Genomic DNA, 19,760 nt, shown 5'->3' with positions numbered 1-19,760 from the left:
AGCCTTCATATGAACATTGTTTGTAGGACAACATTGAGCCGGATGTGAAATAACATTTTGTTACATAAATAGGCTACAGATTTTTTTTTTATCCAAATAGAAAAGGTAGAAAATAAAGATATATATAGTCAACCGAATAATGCTATTCAGAAAAAAAAAAGAAAAAAAAGGTTTTTTGGGCCATACAACCCAGGTCTAAACATTAGCAACACATTATCATCTATTTGATAACTTAGTCAAGCCAAAGGCTAATCATATTATGTGTCCAACGGTGTAGAGCGATACATAAAACACCTTTAAATATGCCATTCTGATTTTCAAAGATGAGTTTTAAGGGATGTAATTATTGACAGCAAGGGAGACTTTAAGGTACACTGTATTCAAATGACAAATCCATTATAAAACTGTCAAACCCTGCATGTTATCAGTCTAAAAGATCCTAAAAATTTAATTTTATATTTTGGAACAAAAAATGTGAACAGGAAAAATGTCAACATTTATTCCTTATCAGTAAGTTGGTGTAGGACATTTGCCAACTATTCTGTTTGTAATTTACAACCTTCTGACATGATGAATATGTTAATTTTCCAGTTTGTTCTGTGCTTTTAAAGGATTCATTTACATTAATTAATGTGTTGTTTGATCTGACAGGTCATTTAATCATTGGCTAGTACAATAAAATGCTTCCATATTAAACTCCTTATAATGTCCATCTAATTATGTAAGTGTGTACTCAAGGTGCATATAAATGAGACCAGCTAAAATGACTGTAATATTTATCTGTTTTTACTCATGTAAAGTCCTAGAGCAATAATATTCAATTTTACGAGCCAATTAAATTAGCATTTGGTCTAGTAAATGAATACTGTTAGCTGCCCTTGCTATTGCCACAGCTTTATCAGTGGTCAATAAGAAGTTTCCACAGCAACTCTAGGAAAGGGGAAAGAGAAGGAATGATACCACCCTTGGTTATTAATTAGACTAATTTTAATAACTCCATATCGCCTGCAGCTCAGACTGCACTCCTCAGCATTAATTGCATTTCTCTTTTGCATACTTGTCAGCGACATCTTATAAAATATTGCACTCAATCTGAAATTTTAATAACTGTGTGTGCCTCCATCCATCAGTGAAAAGCCTGGCCTAAATTACTAGTTCTGGACAGGTCCGTAGCCCCACTTTTAATTAATTGTCCCTTCTTGCTTTAATAATCGTTAATGTTCTCAGATTTTCCTTCTCACTTTTTTTTTTAATTCCATTCACTCCAGGAAACTTGCATATCTGCTACAGTCACACAGAACCCGATGGCATGGCCCAACTACTCCCTGCAGTTTATCTTTTTAATGGGAGTCTTAAATCAACGTTCAAAAGACAATGTGGCCAGTGCGATTTTGCAACAAAATTTTACTTACGATATTAGTATAAAACTGGTATAGTACGTTAAATGTAAGTTTGAAAGAATTGCATGCGATTAATAAAAAAAAAAATAATAAGAAGAATTAGAACAAAAAAGAAAGAAAAAGAAAGAATTTAGTCAGACAAACATGTTTACACTAAAAATAAAGGAGTTGATACCTGTGGCTAATTTCATTATCTGCCAAATGACTACCGAGGCCTCCCTCTGTGAGTCCTAAGATAATTTCTGAATTAAAAATAAATACAAATGCAATAATAATTAGACAAACTTGCTTGCAAAGAAAATAAATAAATATATTTTTAGGTGGATTTTTGCACAGGAAGTGAGAAGTTGCATATGACTGTGATTCAACTCTGTGAGATCTAAGCTTTACTCTTTCCTCGCCATTGTCATTTACTTTTCCGGCAATCCATGTTTTACAGTTATACGGCAGGGGGCGCTGTCACGGATCTTCTGAAATAGTACAGCATCTCCGGGTTCAAAAACAAGCAAAGAAAAAGGTTTGCTTAAAGGCCCCGATATACTTAAACCAAAATCAAAGAACGAACTGGTGTGACGTCACTTCAAACAAAATCAGGTCAAAACAAAGTTCATTTTGTGTTCCTTTCCGGAGTTCGGAACAACTTGCCAAAGCTGCCTGGTAAACACCTTCAAACTACCATTGATTAATAGTAGGTGTGCTCTTAGGCTCCGCCTTCTTTGACATGACTATATTCCCTGGTTTATTTGTTCTGTTCAGTCCCTCGAGGTTGGACATCTGCGAGTAAAAACATGAATACACGGAGAGCCGCTTTATAGTAGAAAATGTAGTTGTAATTCTAGTTGAAAGACACTGACACTGTTTTCATGTTTAATACTGTAAAGCTGATTGCTCTATTGTATAAAGTGGTAGGCCTACATAAATAAACGTGACGTGACTTGACTGGAATGCTGAATTGCAGAGCTTGTGCAAACATCGCCAGGATCAGATGCTTTCTGAACTACTGTTTTCTCATTGCCGTCATTTATGTTGTGTTTTTAATTTGTTGTTGAAAGGTAACAGTATTGCTAAAAGTATACAGCTGCTCACATATTTCGAACTTCTTTTTACCCCAAAGTGAAAGAACGAAAAATAACTTGGCAGTGAGTATATCGGGGCCCTTTATCAGAAGAACCGGATAGGTGCTGTTTACATGCAAATAAGCTAATGTGATCAACAACATAACAAAAAAAAATAAACACTTTAACACACACACACTCAAACCAAACCAGAAGCTAAACCAATGTAAACGTATACCTAATCCTACAGTTTATCCATTTATTTGATTCTTAAATGGATCAGAATTTATGTGGGTTTAGGTGATTAAAGCAGCATTAGGAATGCATAATTAGAGGACATCTGTTATCACCAAAGCCCATATTCCATGAAAACAAACCCAACACACGCGCTAACAAATGAGAACCCAGCATGTCCACATATAGCACATGTTTGTCTAACATATCAGAGTGGAGATTACACTGAGATTACGCTTAATGAAAAATCAAGCTCGATCAGCATGTCACATATGCACAAATATTCAAAACATTTACCGAAAGCATAAACTCATATAAAGCTCCTAATGCAAAGATCCTATATGTTCAACATGGAATACATTTAAAAATACATTTTCTTATTCAGTTTGCATAAACTTTGAAGGATTTTGTAGGATAACTTCCGAGCACAACTGGGATTTGGATTTCTTAAGGCAGAGAGCTTTGCCTGCCAGCACAGAATTTTAATAATTAAGTGAAAATGTATCTGAGAAAGGAAAAACCTGAGGTGCTTTTTTTAAACTAAGAATTTCTCAAACAACTGGAAAACAGTTGAGTGGTATTCAGATAATCCGCTCTTGGCCAGTGGCCACATTCAGTGCGGTTTTCCAAATGATAATGGAACAGACTGTTTAGGATTTGGAGGATGTCTCTCTTTGAGTTTAAAAGGCATGGTGTCTGTGCTAAAAGCACTCTTGACACAAATTATTTAGGCTAGAAAATGTCACAAAATAAGATGCTAAGCAAAGAAAGCTGGGATTCATTTGGGAGCTGTGGCTCTTTAAGATTCATTTCAAGCCTGTTTGCCTGACTCATATTCTAACCATACTAGATTAGCATAAAACTTGAAACTGTGTACTTATTTTGAGAAGAAATAATGTGCAAGGGCAGGAAATGATCCATAATTTTTGCTCTCAATCCAACGGAAATGTTCGTGTGAGGTTGTGCCAGCATGAACCATTGTGAAAAACACTTGACCTCTGGATACAGACTCCTTTATGGGGCTCTGTGGGGCTTTACGGTCTTCTGTGAAGCACAAGAATGTCATTTCACCACTGAGAGGAATGCTGGCAAAAATGAAGAGATTCATTCAGTCTAAAACATCAAGAATCTTTGTCCAGCAGAGAACAAGAACAAAACGTGGACACATTCAACATTCTTAATGAACTACTGCTCCAGAGGGACAGATGCGTGAGATTCTTCCATAATTAACCTTCTAATAAGCAATGCATGGTTTTGTACACAAAAGCAGCGTTTTCTCTCTGCATCTATTGTGAGGACAAAGAAAATACGTTGTCTAATTAGCATAGAACATCCTGATCAATATAGGTCCACGATTCTTTCATTAAAAACCTTTAACACAGAAGAAAAGTCGTTAGTTTAATGTTTTATGTGAAATGGCACTGAAAGGGGTCGCAAACACAATATAGACTCACAAAACCAGAGCATGGGACTGATAGTCTTGACAACCACCGCTGTCAACATAAACCATCATGTTATTTTTGTGTCAAACAAAGAGACACAACAACAAGATTGCGCAGCTATGTGATTCAGCTTTTTCTAAAACAGTTCAATAAACAATAAACTAAACTGTTATAAAAAAAAAACGTAAATTTCAGACAAAATACTGCCAGATACTTTGTGTGTTTTTCTCTGCCACTGGAAATAGATCCAAAAAAAACCAAAGGTAAGCATTTTGTTTCCATCAAATGCACCACAGGTTTTGATTGTGAATGAATCAGCGTTTGTGAGATACTCGGTTTAATGAATGATCCAATAACTCACTCGTTTTGTTTCTAACTGAATCAGCTTTATTGAATAAATCGTTAGAGTGAATGATTCAATGGCTCATTCATAAAAGCATGCATTCTGTAGCTAAATGAATCAGCGTTTTTGGACAAATCAGTTGAGTGAATTATTCACTTGCTCACTCACACAAAGACAGTAATTTGATTTGTTCCGGAATGAATCAGTGATGAATCAGTGATTTATAAAGAGCTCACTTGTCACCACCTACTGACGTAACTATGTAACCTGCAGTAAGAGTTACTACAATTGGTAGCCTATTGGTCAAAAGCTAGTTTTCATGCATTCTAATAATGATTTAATGTTTCAGGTGATTGTTCAAAAGGAATCAAAAGCCTTCATGTACTTTAAAAATGTTTTTTTTTTATATATATAAACAGTATGTTCACATATACACATAGATAATGCAAATACTGGTCTGAACTGGAAATCAAAACTATAAAAAAAAGGATGAGTATTGGATGAAGGGTGGGAAAGAATTGTGAGCATTCAGCTATGCATTCATAACACAATGTCTCCAGTCCAGAACAAAGCCATATGCTCAGCTGGTGAATGTGGAAGTATCATTGATCACAGTACAACTTAAGGTGCTTTCTACAAAAATAAGGTTAACGTTGATGGATAAATTGTTGAAATAATGACTTTGTGTTATACAAGGCATGGCATCCTAAGAAAATATTTGTTGGGAAACATATAACGTGTATATATATATATATATATATATATATATATATATATATATATATAGTACCAGTCAAAAGTTTGGAAACATTACTATTTTTTAATGTTTTTGAAAGAAGTCTCTTATGCTCATCAAGCCTGCAGTTAAAAAACAAAAAACAAAAAAAAAACAGTAATATTATGAAATATTATTACAATTTAAAATAATGGTTCTCTTTTTTATTTTAAAATGTAATTTATGTTTGTGATGCAAAGCTGAATTTTCATCAGCAAGTACTCCAGTCTTTGGTGTCTTATGATCCTTCAGAAATCATTCTAATATGATGATTTGATACTCAGTTATTATCAATGATGGAAACAGTTGTGCTGTTTAATATATTTTTTTGGAATACTTTTTTCAGGATTCATTGATGAGTAAATCGTTAACAGCATTTATTCATTAAAACAGCATTTATTCAAAATAAAAACATTTCTAACAATATAAATCGTTACCATCACCTTTTATCAATTTAACGCATCCTTGTTGAATTAAAGTACTAATTTCTTTAAAAAAAAATAGTTATTGTTCCCAAACTTTTGAACGGTAGTGTATATTGTTACAAAAGATTTCTATTCTAAATAAATACAGTTCTTTTTAACTTTTTATTCATCAAATAATCCTGAAAAAAGCAGCACAACTGTTTCCAACATTGATCATAAATCAGTATATTAGAATGATTTCTGAAGGATCATAAGACACCAAAGACTGGAGTACTTGCTGATGAAAATTCAGCTTTGCATCACAAAAATAAATTACATTTTAAAGTATATTAAAAAAGAGAACCATTATTTTAAATTGTAATAATATTTCATAATATTACTGTTTTTTTTTTGTTTTTTTTTGTTTTTTAACTGCAGGCTTGATGAGCATAAGAGACTTCTTTCAAAAACATTAAAAATAGTAACGTTTCCAAACTTTTGACTGGTACTGTATATATATATATATATATATATATATATATATATATATATATATATATACACACACACACACACACACACACACACACACACACGTTTACACTTATAAACGTAGTATAGGATTTCTTTTTTCACAATATACAGCTCCTTTGTCACATTTTAAGTGAACTGAAGGAAGTTCAATTATTATTCAATTGAATTTATCGAGCTGAAAGGAAAAAGGAAATATATTATATAACCTCTTAATGAAGGGTAACCCCCACTCTCTCAGCAGCAGGTAATTTCTTTCCTTGAGCCTACATTTACAAATGCATTATGAAAGTAACAAGTAAATGCAAGTGACCTGCAGTGCTGCATAAATCTCCAAGAGGCAAAAAAGCTCCATAGTACTTTATTCACAAATGCTTCATTGATTCTTCAATAGAGTCCCACATAGTCACAACATCATGTGTCTGTGTGGTAATTTCGCCACATATTCTGGATGAGGTACACATTTAAACTCTTGTTCTATACTAGGGCTCTTTGCATCCGTTTAGTGTTTTCCCAGCATATTGGTGGAGTGAAGTGAAAACGAAGAGAGAGCTTTGACCTTGTTTAGCACGACTGCAGAGACCACCTCCAGAGTCAACCAATGTTTGTTTTGCCTCCTCTGTTGTTTTGCTGCTACGGGGCTGCAGCGCCTCGGCATGACACTTTGATAAATTGATCGCTGCCGTGCCGTACTACGGCAGGACAGCAATCCTTCAGAGTGCCCGCAATCAGAGATCTTAGGAGGGAAGGGGAGTGGGTGAAAGCAAGAGGAGGGGGAATTCTGTATGAACAGCTAGACTGTACTTAGTTCACCTCTTTAACTAGAAGTCAACACACAATCACTCTTCCACCATCGCTGTTCTAAACCCTATAAGTGGCCTCCAAAGCAGCATTTTAAGGCACAATGTCTGTTCCAATCCCATCCAATGTAGTGGAAAAAGCAAGAGAAATGTAGATAAATATTCTTAAAGGTGCATTGTGTCATTTTTAGCGGCATCTAGTGGTGAGGTTGCGAATTGCAACCGACAGAAGTTACGGTGGCCGAAAGGAAAATATGTCGTCGTCTGAGACAGCAGAGAGTAGCCAGTTAAGCAATGAGGTTTCTTTACACAGATAAATTAAGAAATTAGGTTTACTTAATTATTTAGTAAAACGATATGTTATTCCAAATATTATTGTTACTTGTTCATCATTATGTCAGTGTTTTATTCGCTGACTTTAGCTAGTTTCTTTGCACGAAGAACAACATAGTGACGAAACGCGTTTGTCCCTTTAGGGCTACTGTAGAAACATGTCGGCGCATTTCAATGTAAGGGGACCCGCGGTGTATGTAGATAGAAATGTCTCATTCTAAGGTAATAAAAACATAACGGTTCATTAAGTAAGGTCTTTATTCGAAAACATTATATGATATTGCATTTCTGTCAACCGTTCCTCCTAAATATTGCACAATGCACCATTAAATATTCTTGTTGTAGATTTAAAATCAAATTACATATAAAGTACAAATACAATAAATTAAGAAATAAAAAAAATCATACACATTTTTTAATAAAATTATTTAAATTAATCAAACACTGACTATTTCACCCCAAATGTCTGTGTACGGTGTATATTTATCCTTATTGGAATGCCACATTGTTTCTCTTGCGTCTTCTATATATGTGCTGTGTGTGTGGAACGCTATTATGTGATTCCATTCCAGTTTGGATGACTAGGCAGTATGCAGTAGGTTTTGGAACAGAACTCATGACATTCATTGTAAGATAACGCCAGTCTGTGTCATTGGCAGAAAATGTTGGTTTCTTTGAACTAGATTATTCCATAAAGCTTTTGATATGTGTGTGAATACATATGACATCAGCATTCGCTGCCAAAGCACAGCTTTAGAACATACCTTGGAATCAGTCTTTGAATGACATTGTATGGCAAAAACATAATATTCATAATAGAAAATTACATTTCTATGCCTGTTATCTGCACTAAAGCAGTACAGAATAAACATGCTTAATTTGCCCTCTCTTTTACCATCTTCCTGTTTCTAACTTTGCCCTAGCTTCTAGCAGACCAGACTGATGTGGACTGGAATTTTAGATCTTTAGCGTGGATGGTTAGACAGACAGATATCATTTTACTACTTGTCTATCTATTATCTGGTAAATGTCATTAGATCTTTATAAGGGACAAGTTAATACAATGTAAAAATGTTAACTTAAATTCTTCATGTACACTTACTATTTTTTTTTTTGCATTTAAAAACAATATATATGAATCACTTGACAAGGGAATCAGAAGGTTACCAAGCAACTTTGGTGTGGCAATTAATATTCATGAGCAAAGCTTTAACCATAGACATTATTCATAAATCCTGGATTTGTCCTGGATTTCAGTTGTTTTTATTTATTTTCATGGTTAATTGAGTGGGTGTAAAAAATGCATCTGAGTAAGAAAGCATAACACAGCTCATGAAGTTGGATGGTTCCAGCATAAACGGTTTTGAATAAGAAATGGCTATGCTTTAATGGTTAAAACTAATAATGCACTAATAAAGAAATTCAGTGATTTAGATTCAATGGCATTATATGTATTAAAAGGAAGAGCACAGTAAATAGCATATGTCCAGCTTACGGCATGATTACTGCTTATTAGCATGTGCTTTGAAACGTGTTGTGCATTGTGAAATAGGTTGGTACTAATTTCATCAGTCCACCTGTCTTCCTGCACCTGTCAAAAAGGGAGACGTGGAATGTACATTAGCAAACACACTTCTGACAGAGTTAAAGTTGAGGCTAATGCTTCGCAAGCCATAGCAGATAATCTTTACAATCTCTGGAAATGCATTCCCTTTAGCTTTGCTGCCATAGCTCTGCTGTAAAATTGGGCACCTAAGAGACAAATGGGTCTGACTCACCAGTTTTCATAAGCACTTCAAATCGATCATATTTCCTTTTTTCAAGGACCAGTGGAAAATGCCATTAGGGCCTGAGTTCAGTTACACCACCAACAAGGCAGATGTGAATGGGGATTTCAAATATGCCAGCACAAGAGGAAAAACAACCTTCTTAGTCCCACAAATCTCTCCATGTACAACCAGCTGCCTTCTAATGTGTCAAAGCATTGGCTCCAGGCTCCATCATATCTGCATTAACCGAAGAATGCCCGCTATTACAAAGGAAATCGGCAACCTCAGCTTTCCTGGGTAAATCCATATATTACGCTAATGTTTGCACAATGTGATTGCGTAGACCATTAATAGAAAGGTAAATGCCGTGGAAAGAGGAGAAAATTGTCTCTACTTTACTGAGAGAGCTTCACTATTGTTTTCAGTGGGTCAACACAGTCGGGGTCCACATCACACAGCTTTAGTCAGTGTGACACTTTCAGAATGATTTGTTTCTTTGATGTTTTCAATACCGCACATTTATCAGTACAAGCACACGGCTTGCTTGTTGATCTGAGGAGATGTTTCATATAAATTAGCCTATATGCATTTGGTAGAACAGTCAAAGGACACATTTGATCAATTTATGCATTTCACAGGAATCAAACTCATGAACTTGATGCTATAAGTGTCATGCTCTATGTTTGAGCTACAGCATTCCATTAATGTGTTTGCCATCAAAACAGTGTGTGGAATATCATGAATATTTAATGAGGTAAACTCTGATGCAGTTTATGACTGGATGTGTTGCTAAACAACTCACAATTTTATTCTAGCGCCGTCTTGTGGCACCTTTGGCACTGCAGTCCAATTTTCAGTGTCCTAACCAGACATGATACGATAAGATTTCAGTGACGAGCGATTGTCCACAGACCAGACGCAACAACTATGAGACGTGACAAAATCAATCAAAAATAACAGCCAACCAGAAGAGCACGTGGGCGGTCTCTCATGCGCACTGCACTCGCAACGAAATGAGAAGTACTACACAATAAATTCATAAATATTACACCATTTTAACATTGTTAAAAATACATAGGGCTACTGTGTGACTGAAGCAATCTTTGTCATTGAATACTTGTTTGTTCACTGAGTTCACAGTTTGAACATTGTGGCAGATTATTATAAATATCTGATTAACATGGTGGAAATCGTGTGTAGCGGCGTCGTATTGTGTCTGGTTGATAGTGGCTTTAGTGGGTTTAAAGAGGTATTTAGAGTTAAATATAAATTAAGCTCAATCTCAGCACGTGTGGCATAATGTTGATTACCTCTTGATTACACTACCTGTAGATTTGATGTAATATAAGCAAAAAAAAAGGGTTACAGCGAGTCACAATGGAAGTGAATTGGGCCAATCTGTAAATGTTAACACACTCAAAAATATTGCCAACAATATGTGTGATAACATAATTGACCCACACACCCACCCTAACCTTTTCAGTGTAAAGTTTTATCCAACTTACTATACCACTTTTAAGCCATGACAGCATACATCATAAAATGACCATAAAAAGGACGAAAACAACTTTATGGCTCAAATATAGTACATACGTTTTAACAGCGGAATGAATGCAAGTGATTTACTTCCAATTACCCCATTTACTTCCATTGAAAGTGCCTCACTGCAACCTTGTTTTTGTTTTGTTTTTTGGAAAGAAAAGAAAGAATGAGTCGAAATTATTTTGAACTTGTATTGAACCAAGAATATTGCTTTAAAAAGACTCCGAGTCGAGCACAATGTGAAAAGGATGTTGGAAAGTTCATCAGTAACAAAACAAAAAACACGCTTGATTGCAATAGTCGCGTCTATAAAAGCCTTTTATCATCATGGGCATCAGCTCAAACACCTCCGTATTAGGTTCACATTAAATATGCATTCACAGTGTCTATAGTGACTACTAAGATATGCTGTTGTGTTTGCGTGAGGCGAATGTTTTAATTCAGCCTGGAGCACAAAATGATGTCGACCAGCATGTTAAAGTGACTTAGATATTCATTACATTATGAATATTACAGGTTAGTGTTTTGTTTCTTTGCCATGAGCAAAGAATGCTTGAAAATGGACCGGATGGCCTCAATAGCTCAGCGTTTCAAAGAGATGCTCCTGACTGAGCAGAGAGCTCACACAAGCAGTGCAGTTCAGGCAGAATTTAGTGCACTTTCAGCCCCATTACGGAGCCACAATGGCCCAGTGTTCAGATCTAACATGGGTCTTCAATGAAACTGGATTCAGTCGGCTCCAGTTAATCTCTCTGCCTCCTCCTTCTAGCACACAGGCAACGATTGAGGGCCAAACCACTGAGGAATTACTGAATTACTCATGCTGTTTCTTTTTCAGGGCTTAAAACTGCATAGCTAAGCATTGCATTTCTTCTCTCCGTGATTGAAGTTGTGTCTGCAAACAAGTTTGTTTAGATTCTCTTTAAATAAGCCTACAGTTCCTTTAGTCTGTGTCTGAATGAGGGGGTAAACAAGGAATGAATGTGGCCCTGATTGTTTATTGTGCACTCAGACCGAGGCAGTATGAAGGTGTCCCCATGCCAACGGCCAACACACGATTGAGACAGAGGATGGACTTTTAATGAAGAACTCTCTGTCGCCCCCATTCTGATAAATCCGCCCACCTCTCTTCAAGGCCGTAATTAATGGGCTGAAAGGTTGAGATGATTCCAGGGGACCGCAGGTCCAGAGGGGCCCGAAAAAACAACAACAGGATTGATGGAGGAGGATAAAGTATAATGAATTTTATGTATTTTCTGTCAAACAAACAAATAGGTATAGTAAATAAATAAATGTTCAACTTTGTGAGAGAACAATTTAATATTTGATAACTATTTAATAAAAATTACATGAACTGGGATTGATTGGAGAGATGCTAGGGGTCCAGAAAATTCATGCATTTTATATAAATAATAATAAGAAAATTTGTTGTTGCTGTTGTGTTTTTATTATCTACAATGGGATAGAAAATTGCACAGTGAAGAATTATTCATATCTATTGATCAGTGTAGTTAATTTGATTCATTGTAATACTTTCTTACAGTACATCTCTACAGCGTGATGCTACTTAACATCAAGCTTTGTTTGCCATTCATGTGTCACTGGATCGATGCTGTTTTAGTAATAGAATAATTGAAGTACTAAAATGATCATCTACAGAATGCTATTGATTATCTCATACGGGAGAGGGTAATGACTCATGCTTATAGTTTAATCATTTGTTCCAATTGTCCCTTGAACTCAAATTGGCTTAGAGTGAATTTGCACTCCTGAGTCAGCATGACATCACTTCCTGAATGTATAATCAGTCTGTCATCAATGAAAATCCTGACAGCATTTACTGGGCCATTCAGTCTTGTGTTGTTCCAAACTTGTATAACTTTTTCTACTTCTGTGGAACACAAAAGAAGATATTTTGAATAATATGGTTACCAAACAGTTTTTCGGTTCCCATTGACTTCTATTGTATTCCACACAATGGGATCCGAAACTTCATTCCTCAAAATATCTTATTTCACGTTTGGCAGGAATGTAAGAAAATCATACAAGTTTGGAACAACATAAAGGTGAGTAAATTATGATTTTCTTTTTTGGGAGGGATCGTCAAATTGGCTTAACAGAGGCTGCATCTGAAATCTTATACTCTCTAGCTACTCATTTTGAATAAGTAATTACTTCAAGACCGCTAAAAAAGTATGTTCTATATAGTATGAATTTGTGTAGTATGAATGTAATCTGGACGTATACGCCATGTTGTCATTATCATGTGACCTACCAGCGTCAGTTAAGTCGCTTCACTGCCATTCATAAAACCTTCAATTTTAGAGATAGGATAGTAAAATGTCCATCGTATGCATACTTCAGAATCTCGACGGGAGAAGTAGGTCATCCGGGTACTTACTCTTTTAGGAGTACTTTGAATTCAGACATACTTCTTTTGTCACATACTGTTTTTCACCTACTATATAGTAGGGAAGTATGCGATTTCGGATGTAGCCAGAGTGAATACACACTCCTAAGTAGGCATGACATCACTTCCTGAATGTATACTCAGTCCATATACCTTTAAAGGGGTAGCCACCAATCATTTACTCACCCTCATGTTAGTCCAAAACTGTCCTTTTTCAGAACACAAAAGAAGATATTTTGTAGCATATGGAAGTCAATGGGAACCAACATTCTTCAAAATATCTTCTTTTACGAGTGACAGAAGAAAGAAAATCATACACGTCTGGAACAACATTGAAGGTGAGTAAAAGATGAGATTCATTTTTGGGTGAATATCCCCTTTATGAAATGTTTCTGCTCCTTACTTTTTGACCAGCTACACTGAATTGTTAACATAAAACTTTTGTGGCACTGGGCAAATGAGAAGTTAAACGAGAGAAAAAAAAGGAGAAGAACCAAACATTGATAAACCATAAAAAGTATACCAACAGGTCAGAGTCTTTACAGTCTGCCATGGCACCCCAATAAAGCCTCAAATTATTGCCTGTTCCAGTGTATCCCGGAGTTTTCCTCCCAGACATGGAACAAGCGCCGGCTGACAGGCGTGTTTGCAGTGACAGCACCGCCGCACTGACACGGATTAGAGCGGATAACAGGCTGCGGGAGCCGGCGCACTGCGACCTGACGGCTGTCCGCCTGACTCAGGTCTGTGTGTTTCTAAACCCCCATGCCTATACCTCACTCTTGTTCTCTGTCCTGTGCTAATTCCCCGCTCTTTATCTCTGTGTTATCTTTTGGCATCAGTCCACTTAACTCGCTACTTGGTTGTGTGTGTTAAAAGACAGGGCGAATATTACATTCTATATGAGGAGAAAAGCTGGAGGTAGTCTGCAGTAACTAATGGCACCCCTCGGTGGAGCTCTGCCAAATAAAATCAAATTGCAGTCCTTTGACTGTGATGTTTCGTGCCAAAGAGGGACGGGGAATGGAAGCGCATAAAAGCCAGTGTAATGGAGAGAAAGAGAGGGAGAAGAGAAGAGAAGAGAAACAAAGCAGTTTCGGGTGGAGGAGACGTAAATGAATTAACTGTGTAATCTAATCACAGCAGATAAAAGATAAGAAAACACTATATCAAAGTTCTGAAGAGAACCTGGAAGTGACGGGTAGCAAGGCAAAAGAAATCTCCACTGTCAATCTACAACAGATAGAAGCCTCTGGCTGACAGGTAGAGACCTACACATTTATATTTGCTCAATGAAAACTATGCTATCAATTCTATCATCATTTTGGCTCAGAAAACCAACACTGTTACAAGGTTAGAACGTTTAAACAAAAATCCATTGTCAAATATTCTGTGCAGAATTCATGAACTTTGAATATTTGGGGCTATATTTCTCATATACACTACTGTTTAAAAGTTTAGGGTCAGTAAGATGTTTAATGTTCTTGAAATAGGTTGTCTATGCTCACCAAGACTTCATTTATTTGGTCACAAAAACAGTGACATTATCACAATTTAATATAAATGTTTTCCTTCAAATATATTTTAAAATATTATTTATTCCTGTTATTGCAAAGCTGAATTTTCAGCATCATTACTCCAGTCTTCAGTGCCACATGATCCTTCAGAAATCATTCTAATATGCTGATTTGGTGCTCAAGAAACATTTCTTAGCATTATCAATGTTGAAAACAGGATTTTTTCATTGATTTTACGGTACATTCAAAACAGCCGCATTTATTTGAAATATAAATATTTATAACATTTTAAATCCCTTCACTGTCATTTTTGATCAATTTAATGTGTCCGTGCTAATTTCTTTTAAAACAAACAAAAAAAAAAAGACAAAAAAAAAGTACTGACCCCAAACTTTGAACAGTAGAATATTTTTGTGCTCTTTCAGCCACCATCACTCAGAAAATCCAACAAAAACTTTACAATAATGGGCCCATTTGTCTCAATATGCTCCAAATCATGTTTGACCTTGAGTCACACTTTGCCCAAAAAACCCAATGTACTCCAAAGTGCACTAATGAAAAAGACATCTGACAGCTGAAGACTACAAAAAAACTTTCACATACAAAAATCACTTCATGCCTGTCGTGCTGCAATGGCTTCAGCTGCAAATGTCAGATACATATTGACTAGTCTTTTAACCCAGGTCTTATGTGTACCGTGATGGAAGCCAACTGAAAACCTCTTGAGTCGTAATAATTGTCATATTTGCATTTCTATATCTATGTAAATGCATCTGAGAGGCATATGTGTGCATTTCAAAATATTTGAACTCAAACAAGAGAGATGGAAATGCAAAGAATAGCTACAAAGAAAATAAAGTCATCCATTTTTGCTCTATTTTACATATAGAAGGTTTCACATTTCATACTTCACGTATACTTTTTATATAAATATTTTCTGTCAATGTTCTTGAGTCTGAGCATCATCAAAAGCATTTATATGTCCAGTGAACCCTGTGTAAGCCTTTCACATGACAAATAAACAACTTGACCTGTTGTCCTCTAACTTAAAGGGATAGTTCACCCAAAAATGTAAATGCTGTCATCAATTACTCACCCACATGTTGTTGTAAACAAGAATGACTTTCTTCTGTGAAATTTTGGACCCCATTGACTTTTATTATATTTTCATTTCTGTTCTGCAGAAGCTGGAAAATTATAGAGGTTTGGAACGACATGAGGGTGAGTAAATTACATAAAAATCAAGTCACACACTCATCTTAGCCACTTTATTTTCATGTGCTAAATAAGTGTCTGATGTCAAACACAGTGCATTCATAGGAGGGAAACTTTTGGTGTACTAGTGATGCAGCTGTATAAACAAATCCACTCACTCCATGCCAAAGGCATCCTCCAGCCCTTTGGGAGTTGCATGTAAACAACAGACCTGTTTAGTAGTCTTTGCCTTTAAAGTCTAAGCAAACAGACTGACAGATGTTATTTTTTTTTTTTTTTTGGAACAAGTTATTATGTGTGCACTGAAAAAGGATAGAGAGGAAGGAAGAGATGAATAAGCAATGGTGTGAGAAAAACAAATATTAGCAGGTATGAATGTGACTGAGTATTGAGTGAAGGGGTTTTCAATGACACACAACACTGTTTGAGTGCAAGTGTAGTCACGTTTTGAGAGAACCAGCTTGTGCTCTGCTGTACAGCTGTGCTAAATTCTCTGGTGGGAGCTGTCCATGGTCCTAATTGGACTGCAGCTGGGGATTACAACTCTAAGAGTCAAAGCAGAGGCAGACTATTACAGTCAGACTAAACTTTTAATGTTCCTTTGTTCCCTCAGCACAAAATATGTCTAAAAGCCTTTGTTTGCTAAGGCGGATTTTGAGTCGTTTGTGAAGGCAAAAGACGCAATGAGCAGAGCTCACTGGGAGCTGTCCGTGGTGCTGAAGTCTCACAGAACTGTGCTATCCACAAGCTGCTCTGAGCTATTCCTTCAAGTCTTCTCAAAACACCTGTTACCGCTCAGCTGACAAATGCATCATGCTTACATATAGCACTAGACATCAGCTTAATAAAAGGGTAAAAAGAGACAAGAGTCTATATCAATAGAGACTAAAGCATTAAATAACCCCCTCCCCAATCAGCCCGATCCACCTGGAATATCACTTGGCCCACCTTTCATCTCATATCTGGAGCTGGGCCTGGACAAAACTGTTTCAAAATCTTTGCTTAAGTTTTGAGGGAGCTTGAAACATCCTCCCTAACGTTATCATAAACATTAAAAAAATGTTGTATGTTCAAACAACCAAAGGGATTGGCCAAAACTGAACCGAACATGCGTCATGCTCCCTCCAACATGATGAAAAGATTTCTCCGCATGCTTACAAATTCTCATGTTCAATGGAGACTTACACCAACTTGCATCATGGAAATGCATCTGTTTCGTGACTTTGACCATTTTATGAAGACAAGTGCCATCGACTGTAAAAGATTCTGGGCAAGGAAAATGGGATTGAGCCAAATATCCATGATGATGAGTTGTTAGTCATTATCTTTGGCTAAAATATGAAAAAGTGTTTCATCTCAAGCGCTTCAATTTCTCCAGAGCTTCTGAGGTTGAGCTAGAGCGCATGATTAACCACATTACTTTTTTTCACACTATAAAACAGAAACAGATGAATGGGATTCTATTTTAATCCATTCTTTTTAATTCAAATCTTTAACTTTTGACAAGATGTAGACAACATGGGCACAGTAAAAACAACAATCTAAGAAAAACACTGGCACCTAGAATGACACATTGACATATTTATTTATAAACATTAACTAGTTATTCTATATATTTTTACTGTAGCCCATATGGTAAGTTAACTAAGAGTATAAACCAGGTTTTCACTGAAGCATTTTACCTCTTTTCAATCAGCAATTTGTCGATATGCAGTGACCATAGAGCCTACATGATGAGCTCAGCCATGTCCCAGTAGCTGAAGAGGCATTAAATTTGCATTTCCTCCCAGCAAGAAAAAAGGCCCGTTTTATTTCACCAGTCAAAGCTTATGCGCTAACACGAAAACTCTAAAAGGCTTCCAAGATATACTCGGTTTATTAATGAAGCATGAGAGACTCCACGGCCGGCTCTGTGGAAGCGCAGCTATATCCTGAAGCTTTAGTGCCGCTCAATGGAAAAAGTGGGAAACTGCTTGGCGGCTTCGCGAGTGCTTTACGGACTCAGTCAAACACGTTTCACTCTGCTCGTGATACTTATTCGCGGTATTAAGGGTAAACACATAAAATGTCGACCGGCTCTTTGGATTCGTTTACCAGCTTTTATCATCATGTGCCGACTTACATCAACTCCGTGGAAAACAATGCTGTTAAATCTCAGTAGCTCGAGACTGTTCAAGATGCTGCTGAATTAAAGGGATAGTTCAGTCAAAAAAAAAAAAAAAAAAGAAAAAAAAAAGTATAGCCTATATTTTTTTCTTTCTTTAAAAAATATCATATTTGCTCACCCTGATGTTGTTTCGAACCTGTGACTTTATTTTCTTGCTTACTGGAACGTAAAAGGAGATGGTAGAATGACAGTCAAAAGGGACACTATAATTCGTTTCAATGTAGCCTAGGCTATATCATGACACTTGTTATTAGCTAAATTCGGCCTGACACAATCAGTAGCTACGTTACTCTGACTACAACTTCTCTTCAAGGCAAATGGATGTATAGTTGGTTTGGAATGCCACAATTTCAAGAAACGCAACAAATGATGATCCCTTGTATAATGACTTGGCTGTTGGAATGGAAATGTTTTATACGAAACATTATGGTAAAATAAATGTTGAAAATAGCGCAGAGTCAAAGACCTGTTTTGTTGGCATGAACCCCCCATCTCTCTCCAGCCTCCACATACGCCCCCCTTCCTCCCAAACTCACTCATTCACTCTTGGCTCCCACACTCACGAAATCTTGCGCCACACACATACACACACATATTTTCGAAAATGGTTCTTCGACATGATTATTCTTTAACCCATTTTATCCCCTTGAAACCAAAAGTACCCTGTTCTTGCCCACCCACCAGAAAACCAATATCTTGCTCTGAGGTAGCCTACATGTTATTTACAGCACAATGCAACATATTATGCTTATGGTAACACCAAAGATATAACAAGATATAACACCAAATGCGCCTTGAAAAGTACACAAGGCTCTTTTACATTTATATACATTTACGTAGAAATAAATGATAAACTTGGCTACTGTGTGTATTGACTTGTATGTTTCTAGTGAGTCTGCTGCTTATATCCATTGATGTCTAGATCCATATCAATGAAACGTAAGACCCAACATTAAATGCCATACATTTGGCACAGATTTGACAATGACAGCACTCCATCCACATGTCAGGTGTAAAAGGGTCGTATGTAGCCTCCAAGAGGGTCGCGCGCACGGCAACAGGACCACATGCAGCATAACGGGAAACTCACCCTTAACCGATGCAGCCAGCAGCCCCATATAGAAGAACAGCACCCCGCTCCAGTGATGCGCCTGTACTCCCACCTTCATTAGCGCAAAAATCCTTATACCATCCAGTTTCCTCGTCCCGTTATATGTACATCTGCACTCTGTCCTCACGAGTCCCGTTCTGTCAGGATTCAAAGAGGCTCTCATGGTGGGCTTTTTCACGGTTATCAGATGGTTTTAAAAGGAAGATTCACTTGGTGTCGGCGCTGAGAAAAATCCCAGTGCATGGAGACTGGACCCTCGCAGCTGGACTGAACCATCTCAAGCGAGCCGCGGGGTGAGCCGATTCTAATAGACGCGTTTTCTCCTAACAGCTGAAGAGCTGATAATGAGAACTGTATCTGGTCTCTTCTAGCTCACATTAGCGTTACAAACGGATAAAGTCTGCAACCGATTCAAATGGATGATGCGATATAGGCTACACCTACACTCCTACACGCGCGCGTATAAGTTTAATTTCTAATAACTACAACGCTGAAAATCCACGTTTCTGCCTTTCTCCCAATGAGTCACTATAAAAGGACAGCTAGGATACACTCACTGTCACCGCCCACTCGTGGAAGTGTACAGCCTTCATCACTGTCTGAATCATTTCCAGGCGTGAAAATAATCGTTTAGGGATTTCCACCTCTGGGCTCACTGTTTCAAGACTTAAGCAAATGAAATGAAGAGCGCGACTGCAGTATACAATCTCTC

The 19,760-nt window shown here is 36.9% G+C and overlaps 1 protein-coding gene across 1 annotated transcript in view; it reads right to left on the bottom strand.

The window, feature by feature from the left end:
- The window catches only part of csmd2 (CUB and Sushi multiple domains 2), a 324,493-nt gene extending 304,932 nt beyond the window's left edge, over window positions 1–19,561 (bottom strand). Inside the window, exon 1 of the mRNA XM_082187012.1 lies at window positions 19,028–19,561. Coding sequence (XP_082043138.1) covers window positions 19,028–19,211 — 184 coding nt within the window. The 5' untranslated portion in view covers window positions 19,212–19,561. The remainder of the gene's footprint in view (window positions 1–19,027) is intronic.
- Between the last annotated feature and the right edge of the window lie 199 nt (window positions 19,562–19,760).

This window comes from Leuciscus leuciscus (genome assembly GCF_965113295.1).
Source record: "Leuciscus leuciscus genome assembly, chromosome: 12".
Classification (NCBI taxonomy): domain Eukaryota; kingdom Metazoa; phylum Chordata; class Actinopteri; order Cypriniformes; family Leuciscidae; genus Leuciscus; species Leuciscus leuciscus.
This window is presented reverse-complemented; position numbering and strand designations above follow the sequence as displayed.